Source organism: Bos javanicus, chromosome 8, assembly GCF_032452875.1.
Source record: "Bos javanicus breed banteng chromosome 8, ARS-OSU_banteng_1.0, whole genome shotgun sequence".
Classification (NCBI taxonomy): domain Eukaryota; kingdom Metazoa; phylum Chordata; class Mammalia; order Artiodactyla; family Bovidae; genus Bos; species Bos javanicus.
This window is the reverse complement of record NC_083875.1, coordinates 104210201-104228058: the sequence shown is the minus strand read 5'-3', so window position 1 is coordinate 104228058 and position 17858 is coordinate 104210201. Positions and strand designations below refer to the sequence as shown.

The 17858-nt window shown below is 51.4% G+C and overlaps 1 protein-coding gene across 2 annotated transcripts in view; it reads left to right on the top strand.

Moving 5' to 3' along the window:
* The window catches only part of AKNA (AT-hook transcription factor), a 58850-nt gene that overhangs the window by 5028 nt on the left and 35964 nt on the right, over nt 1-17858 (top strand). Inside the window, exons 1-3 of one of the 2 annotated variants that reach the window (XM_061426619.1) lie at nt 5865-6037; nt 12041-12427; nt 15911-16977. In XM_061426619.1, coding sequence (XP_061282603.1) covers nt 12154-12427; nt 15911-16977 — 1341 coding nt within the window. In that variant the 5' untranslated portion in view covers nt 5865-6037; nt 12041-12153. Of the gene's footprint in view, nt 1-5864; nt 6038-12040; nt 12428-15910; nt 16978-17858 lie in introns of those variants that run through there. The other variant, XM_061426621.1, reaches the window with a different exon arrangement.

The window sequence follows — 17858 nt, the reverse complement described above, 5'->3', positions numbered from 1 at the left end:
AAATTTTGCTGTTAGCAATGTGTTCCCACACATGCACATTTTTTTGTTGTTGAACTCTTTCCATGGAAGATAAATTTGAGTGTGTATGTGTGAGTGTGTGAGCATGAGTGTGTTTTCCTCAATATGAGCACACTCTCCTACATAACCGGTGTTTTAGTTGGCTGAGGAAGACCTTTATTCTCCTCCTTAATGATTCAGGGTGAGGACACAGTTTCTAGCTGGGTCAGTGATCCCCAGACCAGGTTTGGGGGCCACAGGGAGAAGAATCCTTGGGAGATAGCAGCATTTCTCTCCACTTGATCAGAAGGGCTGGCTGCTGCCTTTTGTGTAAAGGACTCAGAGCTTGATCTGTGGCTAATATTAGGAGAGCCAGGAAAGTTAAACTCGGTCCTGCAGGGAGCAGGCCATAAAGCCATTTCATAGATATGTCCAAAGTCATTTATTCACGAGTTCTGTGCCAACTAGGCATTGGCCATGGGTTTAGGGTATGTAGTCTTATTGACCAAAGATCCTGTAAAGTCCCATTTTATAGATAAGGAATCTGGAGTTCAGAGAAGTTAAGTGACTTGTCTAAGGTCACACAACTTCCAAGAGAGACCCTGGAAGCCTCTGGTTATTCACAAAATCCTTGTGCCCTGAACCCCTGCTCCTCACAGCCTCCCATCAGCTTAGTGTCTCTGCCTGTGTGGGCAAGTGGGATCAAAAAGCCCAGGAGATTTCATGACAGAAGGCCACTCTGATAACCTCAGAGAGAATCCCATTAAGCCTCAAAGATCAGAGCCAAGAGAGGGAAAAGCTTTTGTCCAGCATCACTCAGGCTGAAACTAGGTCTCCTCTTCCCAAGCCATGCTTCCATCATTTCTGGGTCCATTCCTGAAAGTGTCTCCTGCCTCCTCACCCCTGTGGATTTTAACGATAGGTGCAAATTCAGCAATCTGGGCAAGAAAGAGTGGGTGACCTCAGGGTGGGTTTTCATTTCTTCCCCAGGGAAGGAGAGAGATCAAGGAGGCACTGAGGATGAAATAACAGCCATGGTTTCCTTCAGGATGGCTGAGAAGCCTGCGGGTCCCCGGTACCCCATGGGCCTCGGGACATCATGTAAAGGAGCGACTGTCCAGGGCTCATCACATCAGCCAGCAACGCCCGTCTGGATCCTGGGCCATGTCCTGTGCTGTGTCCTGGGAGGCACCGGAAGGCTTGAAAAAAAGATTCACTTTCCAGCCTGATTAACGTGCCAGGCATTTAGGTGGGGCTTAAGAATGATTGTGGAGGCGGGGAGTAGGGAGTGTGGGTGAGAAATAGCCATCAGGACATTAGAGCATTGTGACCCAGGGGCTGAGGGAACAAATGGCCAGGGCTCGCTGAGCTCCTGTGTTGAGAACTGGGTCGTGCAGACACAGCCCTCCAGGCGTGCTTCTGATGAAGGTGCTCAAGGCCCGGATGCTGCTGCTGCTAAGTCGCTGGCGGTAGGGGCCAAAGGTTTGTGTTTGCTCCTTTGCTTCTGACCCATCTCTGGGCCTCTGTTTCCCTGATGCATATGATGAAATCATATCCTTGTCCTGCCCATTTCCCAAGGTGTTTCTCAAGCATCTAATGCTATGAAGGATGAGAAAGCACTTTAGAAAACCGAAAGGCTTTGTGACGAACCAGAGCCTCCTTATAAAGTCAGAACGTTGACTTAGTGAGTGGCAGTTCGCTGGTTACAAGCTCCCCTCCTGATTTTCTGGTGCCTGGAATATTAATGATCTCCACAGTATATACAGTGTGAGCACCAAGCATGGCTGTTAAGACTTGGGTCTTTGTGTGTCTGAATCGCCAGCCGCACTCACCAGCTTTGTGACTGTGGGCAAGTTGTGACTCTTGGGGCCTCTGTTTCAGTTCAGTTCAGTTCAGTCACTCAGTTGTCTCCGACTCTTTGCGACCCCATGAATCGCAGCACGCTAGGCCTCCCTGTCCATCACAAACTCCCGGAGTTCACCTAGACTCACATCCATCGAGTCAGTGATGCCATCCAGCCATCTCATCCTCTGTCGTCCCCTTCTCCTCTTGCCCCCAATCCCTCCCAGCATCAGAGTCTTTTCCAATAAGTCAACTCTTCACATGAGGTGGCCAAAGTACTGGAGTTTCAGCTTTAGCATCATTCCTTCCAAAGAAATCCTAGGGCTGATCTCCTTCAGAATGGACTGGTTGGATCTCCTTGCAGTCCAAGGGACTCTCAAGAGTCTTCTCCAACACCACAGTTCAAAAGCAGCAATTCTTCAGCGCTCAGCTTTCTTCACAATACAACTCTCACATCCATACATGACCACAGGAAAAACCATAGCCTTGACTAGACGGACCTTTGTTGGCAAAGTAACGTCTCTGCTTTTGAATATGCTATCTAGGTTGGTCATAACTTTCCTTCCAAGGAGTAAGCGTCTTTTAATTTCACGGCTGCAATCACCATCTGCATTTTGGAGCCCCCAAAAAATAAAGTCTGACACTGTTTCCCCATCTATTTCCCATGAAGTGGTGGGCCCGGATGCCATGATCTTTGTTTTCTGAATGTTGAGTTTTAAGCCAACTTTTTCACTCTCCTCTTTCACCTTCATCAAGAGGCTTTTTAGTTCCTCTTCACTTTCTGCCATAAGGGTGGTGTCATCTGAGTATCTGAGGCCTCTGTTTACCTACCTGTAAACTGGGGATGTCACGTCAGCCTCACTGGGTGGCTGTGAGGGCCACAAACAAGGCTGGGACGACAGGCTAGATTCAGAAGATCAGCCAGCAGGCATCCGCTGCGCTTCTCCTGAGTGTCAGGGTCTGTGCTGGGCACTGGGTAGTGGTGTGCTTCACAGAGCTCCCAGGTGTCAGGCAGACCGTGCTCAGTCACGTCCGACTCTTTGCAATTCTATGGACTGTAGCCTGCCAGGCTCCTCTGTCCATGGGATTTTCCAGGCAAGAATCCTGGAGTGGGTTGCCACTTCGTCCTCCAGAGGATCCTCCTGACCCGGCGTCTCTTATGTCTCCTGCATTGGCAGGCAGATTCTTTACCACCATAGGCACCTGGGAAGCAGACCCAACGTCTAATTCCAATTGGCAAGTCCGCAAAAAGGGCACATGGTTCTGGGATCTGCAGGGTGACTGCAAGTCACCAGGGAGAAGAAGTGGGGTTGAGTGAAGAGGGGGGGCACTGTACGTTTGTCCCAGGGACACCAAGGAGCCCCCCGTGTTCCCTAAGCATGCTGAGGACAGAGAGGCTGGAGTGCAGCCTAGCTGTGGAGTTTCATCTTCTTTCTCAGAATAGTGGGCAGCTTAGCACAACGTTTTAAGCAGAGAAGGGCTGTGTTTGGACACGTCCGTTTTGCGAAGAGCACTTGGAACAGTGTTTGGAAGGGCCTGGAGAGATCCTTGGGCTTTCCAGGAGATGCTGTTGCAAGAGGCCACGTAGGGATGCAGTGACGGAATGGATTCCAGTGAGATTTAGGAAATAGAATCACTAGCAGTTGATGATGGTTGGTTATGGGGTGTAAGAGGGAAGTACCCAGCGTTGTGGTCGGTTCTGGCCTGCGCAATTGAGTCAAAGATGGGGGCCAAGCTTCGTACAGAAGGGTGGGTTCGAAAAGTGAGTGTTCATTGCCATTCCCTTCTCCTGGGGATTTTCTCGACCCAGGATCAAACCCAGGTCTCCCACGTTGCAGGCAGATTCTCTACCATCTGAGTCACCAAGGAAGCCCAGGGCAGGTGCCAGGGTGACCATATAATGAATGGGCTTGGTTGGTTAAGTAGGATTCGGCCTGTAGTTGGAGATGGTGTGCTGGCAGAGGGCGTCACACAAGCTAAGGCAGGGAGAAGGGTTGGTAAGCCCGGGGTGTCAAGGAGATGGAACAGGGCACACAGGGGCTGTCTCCCTTGGGGTTCGGCGCCTGCTTCTAAGTTAGGGGTGGCGGGTTATTTAGGGGCTGCACAGCGTGCCTGGAAGCAGCAGCCACCTGGCGTTTTGATGGCAGTGCTGCCTGAATTAATGGCCAGGGAGGGAGAGAGTGAGTGAGTGACGGGGTGTCAGGGGAGCCCGCCCCTCACACAATGGCCCACATGGTCACCAGAACTGGCAGGGAGGAGCCTTATTAGGGATTGGCTCCGTTCCACCTTTGGCTGATGCTGCGGGTAGACCCCGCCCCCCAGATGTGAGAAAAAGGCAGGGGAGGGGATGGGGTGATTACTGGGATGAGGGCACCAGGTTCTAGCTTTGCCGGATACAAACTGACCTTGGGAGAATTCATTCATTCCTTCTCGCGTGCATGTTCCAAGCACCGGGGCTCTGCACTTTGCAAATGTTACCTCACTGGATCTTGGCAGCAGTCCTGCAGAGTGGCTATTCTTCTTATCCCTGTTTTATAAATGAAGAAACTGAGGCTTGGAAGGCTGAGGTGAAGGCTCAAAGGTCACAGAGTTCTCAAGAAAGAGGTGGGACTGGGATTTGAAGCCAGGTCCGAACCGTCTGTAAAATACATTTTTCTGTCCTACCTGGGTAGTTTCCAAACCTGGCTGCTCAGCAGCACTAATCAGAGGGCTTTTTGGACAATACAGAGGCCACAGTGTCTTTTTCAGTTTCCTGAATCAGAATCCCTGGATCCTGGGCAGGGCCAGGGCTAGGAGCCACAGACTGCAGGGGACGGACACAGGCCACCCCTCTCCACTTTGGCTCACTCTGCTCTGCACACACACTTGCTGTTCCCAGGGAAAGCCCCACTGGTTCCCACCTTGCCCTCTGCACTCATCCTTCCAGAATACTTTACCTTCAGCCCTTCTTGTGGCTTACTCCTGCCCATCTTTTCCTTCTGGTCCCCTGTTTGAATGTCACCTTCTCACAAAGACCCTCCTGGCCATCCCCAAACTCTTTGCCCCAACACATGACCCTCTGACCCACAGATTGGCTACCAGGGCCACACATTCCAGTCACCTGGGACACTTTAAAATCACTGATGCCCAAAGACTGATGCTGTTACTCTGGGTGAACCTAGGCATCCGTGTTACTGAAAGCAGCCTGGGATATGGATCTTCATCTCATGTCACCCTGTCTGTCTCTCTCCGTGATTGTTTACTGTCTATGTCTAGTGGAGCCAGGGTTTAGCCTGTCTTGTGCCCTGCCAGTGAAGTTCAGTTTGATCAGCAATCAGCCAGTTCTCTACCTCCATGATGCCTGGAAAATATCCCTCTTAATTACAGGCCCAGCTTGGGATGAGGATGGTGGGTGGGATGGCAGGAATCATTGCAGCCTCCCTGAGGTATTGGCAGACAGGCCAGAGTATCCTAGCTGGATCCCAACCTGATCTCTGATTCTGATCTCAGTGAACTTGGGCAAACGCTGGTGCCTGGAGTGTCCTTATCAGCACATGATGAGTTCATCCCACAGGCTGCAAAGGGCTGAAAGGGTGCCAAGCAAGCATCTGGCTCCCATTCCCATCCAATCCCAGCCTAGGCTCCCATTGTACAGATGGGCATTGTGCCCTAGTGAGGGGGCTTCGAACAAGGTCATGATCTGGAGAGTAGGGGCTGTGGAGAAAGCTCTTAGAGGGTTGAGGCTGCTGGAGGCCTCCTTCCAGGCTCAGCATGCTGTGTGACCTTGGCCAACTCTCTGACCTTCCCTGGGCTTTTTTGTCCCCATTGTATACTCTGGTGGAGATGGTCCCAAGCTCTGACACTGGAAGTTTCTTCAAGTCCTTTCCTGAACGGTGCCAACCCACAGAGGGCCTGCAAGGGGTTAAGCTCCCTCTGTTCCCTCTTACTCTGCACACAGACAAACCCCCTCCTTCTGAGAAACACTTGTAGGAAATCAGGCTGGGCGCTTCCTGCCGAGGCAAGGCGGCCTCAGCCACAGCAGGGGCGGGGAGAGGTGGGGAGCGATGCTTGTCTGTGAGCAGCCGCTGGGGCTGGCAGAGCGGCCTGGAGGCGGGCCAGGGTGCCGTGGAGACAGGGGGCTCCCCAGGTTTGGAACAAAGACCTCATATGCAGGTCCCCTGAGCCTGGGCCAGCAGGATGGTGGTGGAGCCTGAGAGAGGTGAGGGAGCGGAGGAGGACGGGGGAGGGGGGTGGTCAGAGGAGCCGCCTTCCCCCTGGATGGGCCAGTCACAGGCTCTCTGGGACAGTCCAGGCATCTGGACCAGCCCAGCCAGGAAGTGGCAGCTGTGGCAGCCGTATTACTTCTCTACGGCTTTCGGGAGCCCAGCCCCCAGGGGCAGGGGTGGATTTGGGGGACATTTCCTCAAGCCTCGGAATCCTGGATCCCAGCCTGAGCTCTGGTTCTGATCTCGGTGAACTTGGGCAAGCGCTGGTCCCTCTCTGTGCCTGGGGAGTTCTTTCTTCTCTGCACATGGCGAGTTCGTCCCATGGGCTGCTAAGGGGCTTCAGACATGAGGCGTGGGTGGGGAGCAGCCAGGATGCAGTGGGAGGTGGGGTCCCCACTAAAGAGTGGCCCTTCTGCTGCACAAGGACAAGGAGAGAAGCCAGGGAGGGGCCCCCAGACCCAGCCCAGCCCTTCAGACTGGTGCAGCAAGAGTCCACAGCAGCAAGGGGCATCTCTCCTCTTTCTCCCGGGCCTCTACTGCCGCTGGTGGGCAGGGGGCACATCCAGTGTGGAAAGTGGCTGGGGACCTCAGGGAACTAGTTTCTACACAGCTGGCAGGACATCCCCCCCACCCCCACCTTGATAACAGCAGGTCTGTGCCCTGCCGACTAGCCACGGAGGGCAGCTGAGTATAGGGCTGTGAGCTCAAAAGCCCTGTCTTTTTGGAGAGGCCCAGCCACTTGGTAAAGGGCGGAGGGGGGTTCCTTCCCTTTCTCTTACTGCCCACCGAGTCTGATGGACTTGGTTTCAGAGTCACAAGCCCTGGGTTTCAATCACTGGCCACACTTCCGGGCTGTGAGGTCTTGTGAAAGCTGGCCACCTCCCTCCGGCTCGGTTTCTACATCTGGGAGATGTCAGGGACTGGGTGGGTGTGGTGGGGGGGCTGCCTCGGAGAGCCCTGGCTGGACAGTACAGGGCTTTGGAGGGCAGGGTAGGTGGGCAGAGGTGGGCTGTGCAGCTGAAGTTGGCAGAGGAGAACCTGGGGATGGAGCCGTGAAGGGAAGGGTCTTCACTTTTGGACTGAGGGGACAGAGAAGCCCCGTGGGGGTGGCTGAGCCCCTCAGGAAGTGGATAGACACCACAAGGGACTCACAGACCCTCAGGAGAACCAGGCGTGAGGTGGCGTGGTGGCAGGGAAAGGAAAGTGAAGTCGCTCAGTCATGCCCAACTCTTTGCGACCCCATGGACTGTAGCCCACCAGGCTCCTCCATCCATGGGATTTTCCAGGCAAGAGTACTGGAGTGGGTTGCCACTGCCTTCTCCAGGGGATCTTCCCAACCCAGGGATCGAACCCGGGACTCCCGCGTTGTAGACAGACGCTTTACCCTCTGAGCAGCAGGGAGGCGGCGCACCAAAGACGCGGGGAGTGGCCGGCGCTGCCTTCTGGGGCTAGCTCCCCCAGGGCTGGCAGGGCCCCTCAAGGATAGCCCAGCTCCCGAGGAGACTCAGTGCTCCTGGGGCTCTCCCGAGCTCAGCCCCCCAACCCCACCGCCCCTCGGAAGCTGCCATGTGCCCTCAGAAGGCCAACTAGAACCAGCCTGAGGAGTCAGGGGCCCCTGCCGTAGCCTCAGTCAACTTCTGTTCACCCGTTCAGACCTCTGTACCTCTGCCTGTACCATTCCCTCTGCCTGTAACGCCCTTCCTCATTCTTCTTCCTCCAAATCCTTTGTCTCTCAGGCCCAGTTTCAGGCTCCCTGCAACAATAGCCCTTCTGTACCCCTCATCTGAAGTTTTGGAGTGCTTTTACTCATGTCTATTCCTCGTGTATGGTGTAGCGCTTGGCACACAGTAGATCACAGGGCTGGGTTTTTTTTAAAAAAACTTTTGATGTGGACCATTTTTTAAGTCTTTATTGAATTTGTTACAATATTGCTTCTGTTTTATGTTTTGGTGTTTTGGCCTCGAGCCACACGGGATCTTAGCTCCCCAATCAGGGTCCCAACCCACACCCTAGATAGGTGAAATAAATCCCAACCACTGGACAGCTAGGGAAGTCCCAGGGTTTGTTTTTTTTTTTTTTTTTCAAGTTAATTTGCACCCACTGGGCACTCAATATGTATTAATATCTTTGTTACTATGAAGTAGGACCTTAAGGAGGAGGAGGGGGTTGAGAGTTGTGAGTCTGTGGTCTTCAGAAGCCAACAAGTCAACCAGGAAACTAAGTTCTTACCTCCCAGCCCACCCTCATAGAGTGCCCCTTCCCACGGTTGAAAGGCAAGTGGCGTTTTCTCCATTTTGGTGAGAAAAGCGAAGCCCAGCTGTTCAAGGTGGAGCAGCTGCACCAAGCCCAGAAGCTTGTCTCTGGACCCCTGCCTGCTTCTCTTTCTCGATTGCCTAGTGAAAAACTGTCCTGGCCCAGCATGAAGTCCGCATGTGATTGGCACTCATGTGTGTTTGTTGACTGACTGGCTGACCGACTGGTCCTGGAGCCTGTGGCTTGCGCAAAAGGCAGGGGTGTTGCTCACGAAAGGCTCACAGGTTTGGGGGCCTGGGGAACATATGCAAAATTCCAGCCAGTGACCGCAGCTGCCTCTGACAGGCGGTTACCCCTGGTCACAGTGAGATTTCTGCCATGACTGAGTCATCCCAAGAGACAGGATGTTCCTCTTTGTGCGACCAAGGCCCCTCTGATTGGGCGGGCTGCTCTGTGGCACAGCTAGAAAAAAGCCCTTTAAAGCATCAGAAAGCCCCACATGCCTCCCCCATCCCCTTCCTTGGCAGAAGTTTCAAAAAGAGAAAAGCAGCAGCTTTTAGTACCTCCTACACCTGCCATAGCAGCAGGGTCCGGAAGGCCTGCTGCTGCTGCTAAGTCATTTCAGTTGTGTGTGTGACCACATACATGGCAGCCCACCAGGCTCCTCTGTCCCTGGGATTCTCCAGGCAAGAATACTAGTCAAGGGCAAAGATGGGCCTTGCCTGAAGAGCTGTTTAAAATGCAGATTCCTGGGCCCTGTCCCAGGCTCTGGAATCCAGCTCTCTTTGGGTCAACCTAAGGCTCTGCATTCTTAGAGGATTTTTTTTTTTTCCCTTGAGTTTTTATTACTATTAGGCAAAACAAGTAAATTGTTTTTTTCTTTTTGTCTTTTATTTTTAATTGGAGTATAATTGCTCTACATTGTTATGTTAGTTTCTGCTATACAGCAAAGTGAATCTGCCTCTTGTATGAGCGCTCAAGTTATCAGGAATTTCCAAGAGGGGTACAGGCCCCCCAAGAGAGTATAAGGAGCAAGGATTAGAACTTCCTTTTCAAATATTTGTTTTCTATTGGATCTTTAAAAAATTCAATTATATATATATATATATTTTAACGTGTTCATGTGAGAAGTCATGTGGATAATGTTATAAGAAATACATATGTACTAGGTATATGAGCAAATATATTTTTAATGGTGTGTGATTTAAAAAAAAAAGAAATTGGCCCCTCACTGGGCCGAAGTCAATTGTTACAAATTCTTTTTTTTTTTTTTTACTTTGATTTGAGGATAACTGCTTTACAATGTTGTCTTGGTTTCTGCCACACAACAACGTGAATCAGCTGTAAGTAGACACAGGTCCTGTCCTTCCTGAACCTCCTTCCACCGCCCAGCTCTGTCCCGCCCCTCGGGTTGTCCCGGAGCGCCAGGTTGAGCTCCCTGTGTCACACAGCAGCTTCCCACTGGTGGTCTCGTTTGTATAGTCATATACATGTGTCAGTGCCACGCTCTCAATCCAGCCGCCCTCTCCTTCCCCGACTGTGCCCGCAAGCAACAGTTGCAATCTTGCTGTCACTAACCAGCTGGGTGGTCTCGGCCACGTCACCAATCCATGCTGAGGTCTAGTTTTCTCATTTGAAAACTAGTTTTCTTTTGACCTCCTTACCTGTTTGGGGTGAGAACAGATTGAGAACGGGCAGTAAAGCGTCTTGTCTGGGCCGGCACAGAGAGGGTCCAGCCTGTGTGGTAGGGATCACGCAGAGGCTTACAGGGTGATCTGGGTAACTCGAGGAGGAGGGAAGACAATTGGGTCAGGGGAAGAGGGTGAGGACCCTGAGACCAGAGAGGGAACAGTGTTATTCCCCGTTCCTACGCCAGCCCTTGAGTAGGCGGCAGCCTTTCTTGGGCTGAGCTGATCCCTGGGGAACTCTGTCGAGAAATTGTTGCCTGCTGGCTTTTCTCAACGGTAAAAACCAAGGCTCTGACCAGGACCCGACCACTCATGAGGCTGCAGGGACAAACACAGATAAATCTGTCCTGAGAGGCCTGGAGTTATTCTCATTGTCCCCAGGGTATGGAGGGAAGAGCCAGGACCCTAACTACCCTAACTGCAAGGTGACGTCTCATGACAGCCTTATCCTGACCTGTGCACGGCTTCAGGCAAGGCCCCTTCACGCTCTGGTCCTCTGCAGTTTCCCCATCTGCAGAGTGGGTCCTTTGCAGGAGCCCCTTGGGTGGGACCATGCCACTGCTCTGCCAGCTTTGTGTTTCCAGGACTCAGAGGGAGTGTTTGGGGGGTGTTGGCCATAGCAGGAGGGGAGAGGAGATGGGAGGGAAGAAAAGAGGGAAAAGAAGAGAGGAGAGAAGGCAGGTGGTGAGGAGCCCTTCTCCAGCCATCCTTCCCTTGCCATGGCTCGCTCAGTAGCCAGGCTCTCCTTTCTGGTTCATTCTCCCCAAGCAGCCGGAGTGAAACTTGTAACCACACCTCTGGGTGCTCTCCCAAGTCGGGAATATGCTGCAAATTCCTGAACAGGCCCCAGGAGGCCCCTGGGTCTGGTCATCACGTCTCAGGCCCACACTGTCTGTTCTCAGAGCCCCAGCCCCTGCCCGCAAACAGCACCGCCATCAGGAAGCCATGTCCACGTGCCCCTCCTGCCTCCGGGCCCTTGTACTTGATGGTTCTCTGCCTGGAATGCTCTTTTTGTTTTTTTCCAATTGAGGTGAAATTCACAACACGAATCTAACCACTCTCCAGTGAACAATTCAGCAGCATTTAGTATATTTATAAAGTTGTGCAACGACTGCTATCTAGTTTCAAAACATTTTCATCACCCCAAAAGGACACCTATGTCCGCTCAGCAGTCACTCCCCTCTGCCCCAGCTAAGAGCACTAGTCTCTTTCTCTGTGGATTCACCTATTGCGGATCTTCCATAAGGACAGAATCATACAGTGTGTGGCCTTTTGTGTTGGGCTTCTTTGACTTAGCATCCTGTTTTGGAGGTTCATCCCTGTAGCAAGTGTGAGCGCTTCATTCCTTTTTGTGGCCGGACAATATTCCTCCGTGTGGATGGACCACAACTCGGTGGTCCATTCATTCATGGATGGACGTCTGGGTTGTTTCTACCTTTTGGCGGTTACAAGCAGTGCTGTTAGGAAAGTGTGTGCACATGTATTCATTTGAGTACCTGTTTTCAATTATCTGGGGTACCGGAATGCTGTTTTCACCATTCCCTCACTCCCGAGGGGGCTCAGGAAGTTTCCCAGAGGACACGTTCTCTACATGGGACCTATATCTTGACCTCCTGGGCCAGCTCTGGACCCCCGGGATCCCTCCCTGGGCTTCCCCATCACTCTCACTTGGATTTGTAATTGCGGTTGTTTGTCTGCTACCTCTGGGCTCTCAGTTCTCACGTGAACAGGGCCTATGCCCCAGCGCCCACATGGGGACCCTGGCCCACGGTCACGGCACACAGGGAAACCTGCCGTTTGCTGACCTCTGGGCTCCTTATCCTGTATCTCAGGGCATTTTACCAAACTCTTTAGAGAAAGAAGAATTATTACCCCAGTTTTACTCATGAAGAAATCCAAGGTGGAATGATCGGGCCAAGGTCATGCAGCTTCAAAGGGCTGGAGCCAGGACTGAACCAGGGCTTCTGATTGCAAAGTTCCTGCTGCTGATTCCTGCTCCTGAAGACAGGAGGGAGCTCGAGGACTCATGGTCTCCCTTTGTTTGTGTCCCAACAGGCCACAAGCAGGATGGCTGGTGCTGAGAAGGGCCAGTGGGGACTCTGGTGCCCATAGGGGCAGCTCCACCTCCTGAAGATGAAGGGGCCCAGGTGAAACGCAGGCCAGGCCCAATGGCCAGCTCTGGAACAGAGGTCCACTGGGTTGAGCCGGGCCTGGGGAAGGGGCCCCAGCGGCGGCGCTGGGCCTGGGCTGAAAAGGGAAAGGATGCTGATGAGAGTGGCACACGCAGCTCAGAAGAGGAGGGACCCTTTCCCACCGCGAGCAGCCCCGAGCTCCTGGAGGACTTCCGCCAGGCCCAGCAGTGCCTGCAGCCACTGAAGTGGGGCCCAGACTCACAGCCTGCTGGGTGCCAGGATCCCGAATCTGGAGAGTCTTCAGAAGCGGGTGAGGCTGACTCCCCTACAATGCCACAGTGGTACCCTGAACATCTCACCTTCTAGCAGGAGGGAGGTGGGAAGTGAATGTGGAGTTTCAGAATTTTTTAAATTAAAATCTATGAAGTCTATGCTTAAATTTTTTTTAACTTTTAATTTTATGTTGAAGTATAGCTGATTAAAAATGTTGTGATGTCTTCAAGTGGACAGCAAAGGGACTCAGTCATTCATATACATGTATACTTTGTCCCCCAGACTTCCCTCCCATCCATCTGCCACATAACATTGAGCAGAGTTCCCTGTGCTATATAGTAAGACATTGTTTGTTATCCACTTAATGAAGCCTATAATTTAAATTTTTTTAAAGATTTGAATTATATAAACAATATTGTCCATTGCAGAAAAATCAGAAAATACAAACCAAAATAGAAAAAGACTGAAAATTACTCATTATCCAGATAGCTGCCCTTTTTCATATGTGTGAAAATATATATATATGTAATACGAATATAGAACATTCTACAAGCTATATTGTAGCTTGCTTTTTTGTAACTTAACAGATATGAGCACTTTCCCAGCTTATCAAATATTCTTCCACAAATCATTTCTAATGTCTGCTTAGGAATTCCATGGTGTGGGTATTCTGTAATTTGTTGAGCCAATCCTCTTACTGCTGCGCACTGGGTAATGTCTAGTTTTTTGCTATTACAAATAATGCAGAGATACGGCATTAGTCTATCTTTGCGCACCTGCTTTGATGATAACCTTGATAATTTTAATTGCCTGGTTCAGGGGTTATGCCCATTTTTACAATTTTTTAAAATCCCAGTTAGCAACGAGAATGTTGGCTTCCCTTGTTTTCTAAAATAACCGTTCTCTTTGCATCAAAAACAACTGAGACTAAATTCCTAGCTTGGCTCAGCAAGTCCTTTCTCCTCTCTGAAGCTTGATTTTCCCCATCTGTGAAATGGGAGTAATAACACCATCGAGCTTGATTACGTTGTGCCTACTGTGTTTGAGTTTGAGTGAGACACCCCCGTCTTAGGATTCTACAATCAGGTAGGCCCTCATGGATGTCAGAGAAGCCATCAGGCCGACGGCAGATTGTGCAGTGACCCCAGGTTCCTCAGGCTGGGTCTGTGTAAAGTGGGGTTTGCCCACAGCTACCCACTCAGGAGCCGTTTCTGAGCTCTCCTCAGGGAATGGCAAATGGGATCTCTCCTTGAGGTCACGTGGGTGCCCCCTGCTGTGATGTAACAGCCGCTGCCACATCCTGTGTCCTTACTCTGTCCCAGGCACAGGGCTGGGCAGGGCACAAACCGTGCCTCCTTCTTTACTCACCGCCTTCTGCCAGTAGGAGAGACTAGCCTCCAGATAAAGACCGCCACAGTGGTCAACTTCTTATTCATGGCGCCCTGTGAGGGATCAGAAAAGCCAGGAATGAACCCACGGCTGCCTGGTTCCAAAGTCCGACCTCTTCATTCCACCACATGTTCCCCATCAGCAGAGATTAACTTGCCTTCATAGCTGGGACCTTGCTTCCAAGTCCAGAACTGCTCTGAGCCACTGCATGAGCAAGTTACTTAATCTGCTGTAAACAAGAGAGGCTTGCTAAAGGAAATTTTAAGGAGTGGAAAGATATAGAAATGCCAAGGCTAGAGGAAAGAGCATGGGGGAGCAAAGAGTGACATAAGGATTATGGCAAAGGTGCATCTGCCAGAGCAGAGAGTCTGTGCTTGGTGGTACCCAGACTGTATCTCCTGAAACTCGGGATCTGTGCCAGAGGCGGACATGGGGTCTAGGATAGAGTAAGTGCTCAATAAGCATTGACTTCATGGATGATGCATAGATGGATAGATGGATGTATGGATGGATGGGTGGGTGGATAGGCAGATAGGTGGATAAATAGATGGATGAGTGGATGATTGGGTGAGTGGTTGATAGGTGAGTGGGTAGTGGATATGTGAATGGATGGATGGATAGGTAGATGAGTGGGTAAATGGATGGGTAATGAATGGATAGGTAGGTGAGTGGATGAGGGATGGGTGAGTGGGTGGATAGGTGGATGGATGGATTATTGGAAGGATAGATGGTTGGATTAATGGATGCTGCTACTGCTAAGTCGCTTCAGTCGTGTCTGACTCTGTGCGACCCCATAGACGGCAGCCCACCAGGCTCCCCCATCCCTGGGATTCTTCAGGCAAGAACACTGGACTGGGTTGCTATTTCCTTCTCCAGTGCATGAAAGTGAAAAGTGAAAGTGAAGTCGCTCAGTCGTGTCCGACTCTTAGCGACCCCATGGACTGCAGCCTACCAGGCTCCTCTGTCCATGGGATACTCCAGGCAAGAACATTGGAGTGGGGTGCCATTGCCTTCTCCGGATCAATGGATGAGTGGGTGACAAATGGATGAGTGGGAGGGTGGGTGAGTAGGATGGATGAATGAATATTGAGCACCTACAGTATAATAATTCCAACAACTATCCATTTTGGGGGAGTTTTGCATGCATTATTGTCTTTTATCCCTCCCTTCCTTCTTCTTTCTATTCTGTCAACCAATATTGAGCAGTTCCTCTGCAAATACAATAGTAAATAAAAGCAGAGGGTATCTTCATCCTCATGGAGCTTACAGTACAGTGGGGGAAGAAAATATTAATGAAGCAATCACATAAATAAATAGAAAGCTGCCACTGTAATAAGTATTTCAACGTAGAGGTATTCAGTCATGTGAAAGCCTATAAAAGGGAGATTTTGACCTAAGTTAGGAAGGTTAGAGAAGACTGCCTTGATGAGGTCAAGGTTGAGCTAATGTGTGAAGGACAAATAGGAGTTAACTAGGCAAAGAGAGGGCAAGAGGACCCTAGCAGAGAGGTCAGCGTGTAGAGAGGCCCTGTGGCAGGAGAGGGTGTGGCACGCTAGACCAGGGAAAGACTGAGAGGGACCGTGGAAAGAGCTGGAACAGGAGAGCTCACGGGGGTGCAGACAGGGACCTTCAGCCCATGTTAAAGGCTCAGCTCTGTCCTGGGAACAAGAGGAAAATACTGGTGAATTTTCAGGTGGAGGATGAGATGATTAAGTGGCTGCTACAGGGGTCCAGGCAAGAGACTTTTTAGGGCAGTAGGTGAGTTTGAGAGCACCCTAGGGGGTAACCAGGACCGGAGCAGGTGACAGGTTGGATTGTGGGGTTTAGGGGAAGGGAAATAGCAAAGACACCCTGCAGGTTTCTGCCTTGTGCAGTTGGATGGGGTGATGTTTCCATTTGCTGAGACAGGAAACCCTAGGGGGACAACCAGGTTTAAGGATTGAGGCTGGAGGACCTTTGAGACCACCAGAGGAGGTATTAGGTAAGTATTTGGCCGTATGGGGGGATTTACTGGGCTTCTTGCCATCACCCCATATTAGGAAAATGAAAGCCCAGGGGTTGAGATGACCTAGGTAATGGGACTCGGTGAGTCCAGGTCTCGTGTATATGAAGCCATGACGTGTCTTTCCAGAGTCTGAAGAAGAGGATGAGGACAGCCCAGAAAGTTCCAACTTGCCTCTCAGCTGGCTCCCCCAACAGGATCCTCAATCGGACATGACCAAAGAGGATCCAAGTGAGGCTCTGCAAGGTCCTGAGGTCCAGGAAGCTGGAGAGAGCTCCCCGAGGTTGGGGTATGAGACCTATCTCAGCTCAGGGGGCCATGGGAGCACCAGCCCCACCACTCTGGACTGGGGTCAGCCTGCAGGCTGGGTAGCTTCTAGCAAACAAGCCAGTGGAGACAAACTTCCAGAACATTCTGAGGTCAACCCAACTGTTGACTTCAGTTCACCCAGGTCCTGGAGCAGTGGGACTGTGAGCCTAAATCACCCCAGTGACAACCTGGATTCTACCTGGGAAGGAGAGACTGATGTCCCCCAGCCCACTGCCCTGGCAGAAACTTCACCCCAGAGCCCCAGCCACCACCTCCTCAACCCAAATGACAGAACTGAAGGAAGTGTTGCTCTGGCAACGCCCACGGAATTCCAGGGATCCTCAGCACCACTCGCCCAGAGCCTCCAGTGTCCTGCAGATAGATGGAGGACAGAAAACAGCAGCCTCTCCTGCCCTCAGCCGGGGGACCAGTCCTGGAAGCAGATACGGATATCACCTAAGCCACTCCCTTCCCGATTCACCGGCTCCATCAGCCCTCCCAACCCCTCCCCTAGGCCAGCTCGGCAGGACAGGCCACCCCCCAGGCCGGGAGCCACTCTGGCTGGCCACTCATCTTCTGATGCCCCCAAGTACGGCCGGGGGCGGCTGAACTACCCGCTCCCTGATTTCTCCAAGGTGGGACCCCGGGTGAAGTTCCCCAAAGATGAGAGCTACCGCCCCCCCAAGGCCAGGAGCCACAGTAGGCTGCCCGAGGGCCCTGCCAAGCCACTGATCTTCAAGTCTCCTGCCGAGATTGTGCGAGAGGTGCTGCTGAGCAGTGGAGACGTCTGCCCTGGAAAGAACCCATCTCCTACCCACCCCATCACCAGGGTGCCCCAAGAATTTCGGACACCCGAGCAAGCCACCAAGCTTGTCCATCAGCTCCAGGTAAGCCTGACTCACTTCCACACCAAGGCGCCTGCTGGTGTGGGTTGGAGGCTGGATAGGATTGGCACGGGGTTGGGGGGGGGTCTGGGGGATCTGGGGGGCCAACCAGGAGCCCCCTGCTCATGATGGGAGTGTTATACCCCCAGCGATGAAGATATTCCCAAGCCTGTTGTTCAAAAAAAAAAAGCAGTGATTGCACTCATGCTGTAAGGATAGGCTGTGTTTGTTTTCAAGTCCTGCTAAGAAAAATTCGAAACATACAAGAGAGAAAATAGCAGTGATGAACCCCCGAAGCCGATCACACAGCCATATCTACCTTTTTCATCAACGGCCTCACCTCCTCGACCTCTCACCTGCTACTCCTGGGGTATTTTGAAGCAAATTTCAGGCATCAAATCATTTAACCCTCAAATATTTCAGTGTGTATGTCTAACAATAAGGAATCACTCTTGAAGATAATCGTTGGCCTACCTAAAACTTAATGCCAATTCCTTAATATTAACCAATGTCCAGTCAGTATTCAGATCTCCCCCTTTGTCTCATAAATGGCTTATTTCAGTTTGTGTGAATCAGGATCCCAAACACGGCTCAGATAGGTATTGGTTGTTGTGCCTTCAAGTCTCTCACCATCACCTTCTGCCTTTTTGCTTTTTTTTTTTTTTTTTGATGTGGACCATTTTTAAAGTCTTTATTGGGTTTTTTTTTTGGCCGAGAGGTATGTGGGATCTTAACTTCCTAGCCAGCGATCAAATCCAAATCCCCTGCATTTGAAGACAAAAAGTCTTAACCACTGGGATGCCAGGGAAGTCCCTTCTTTGCATTTTCTGCCAAATCTCTTTCTTCAGTGTAATTTATCTGTTAAAGGAACCAGTTCTGTCCTG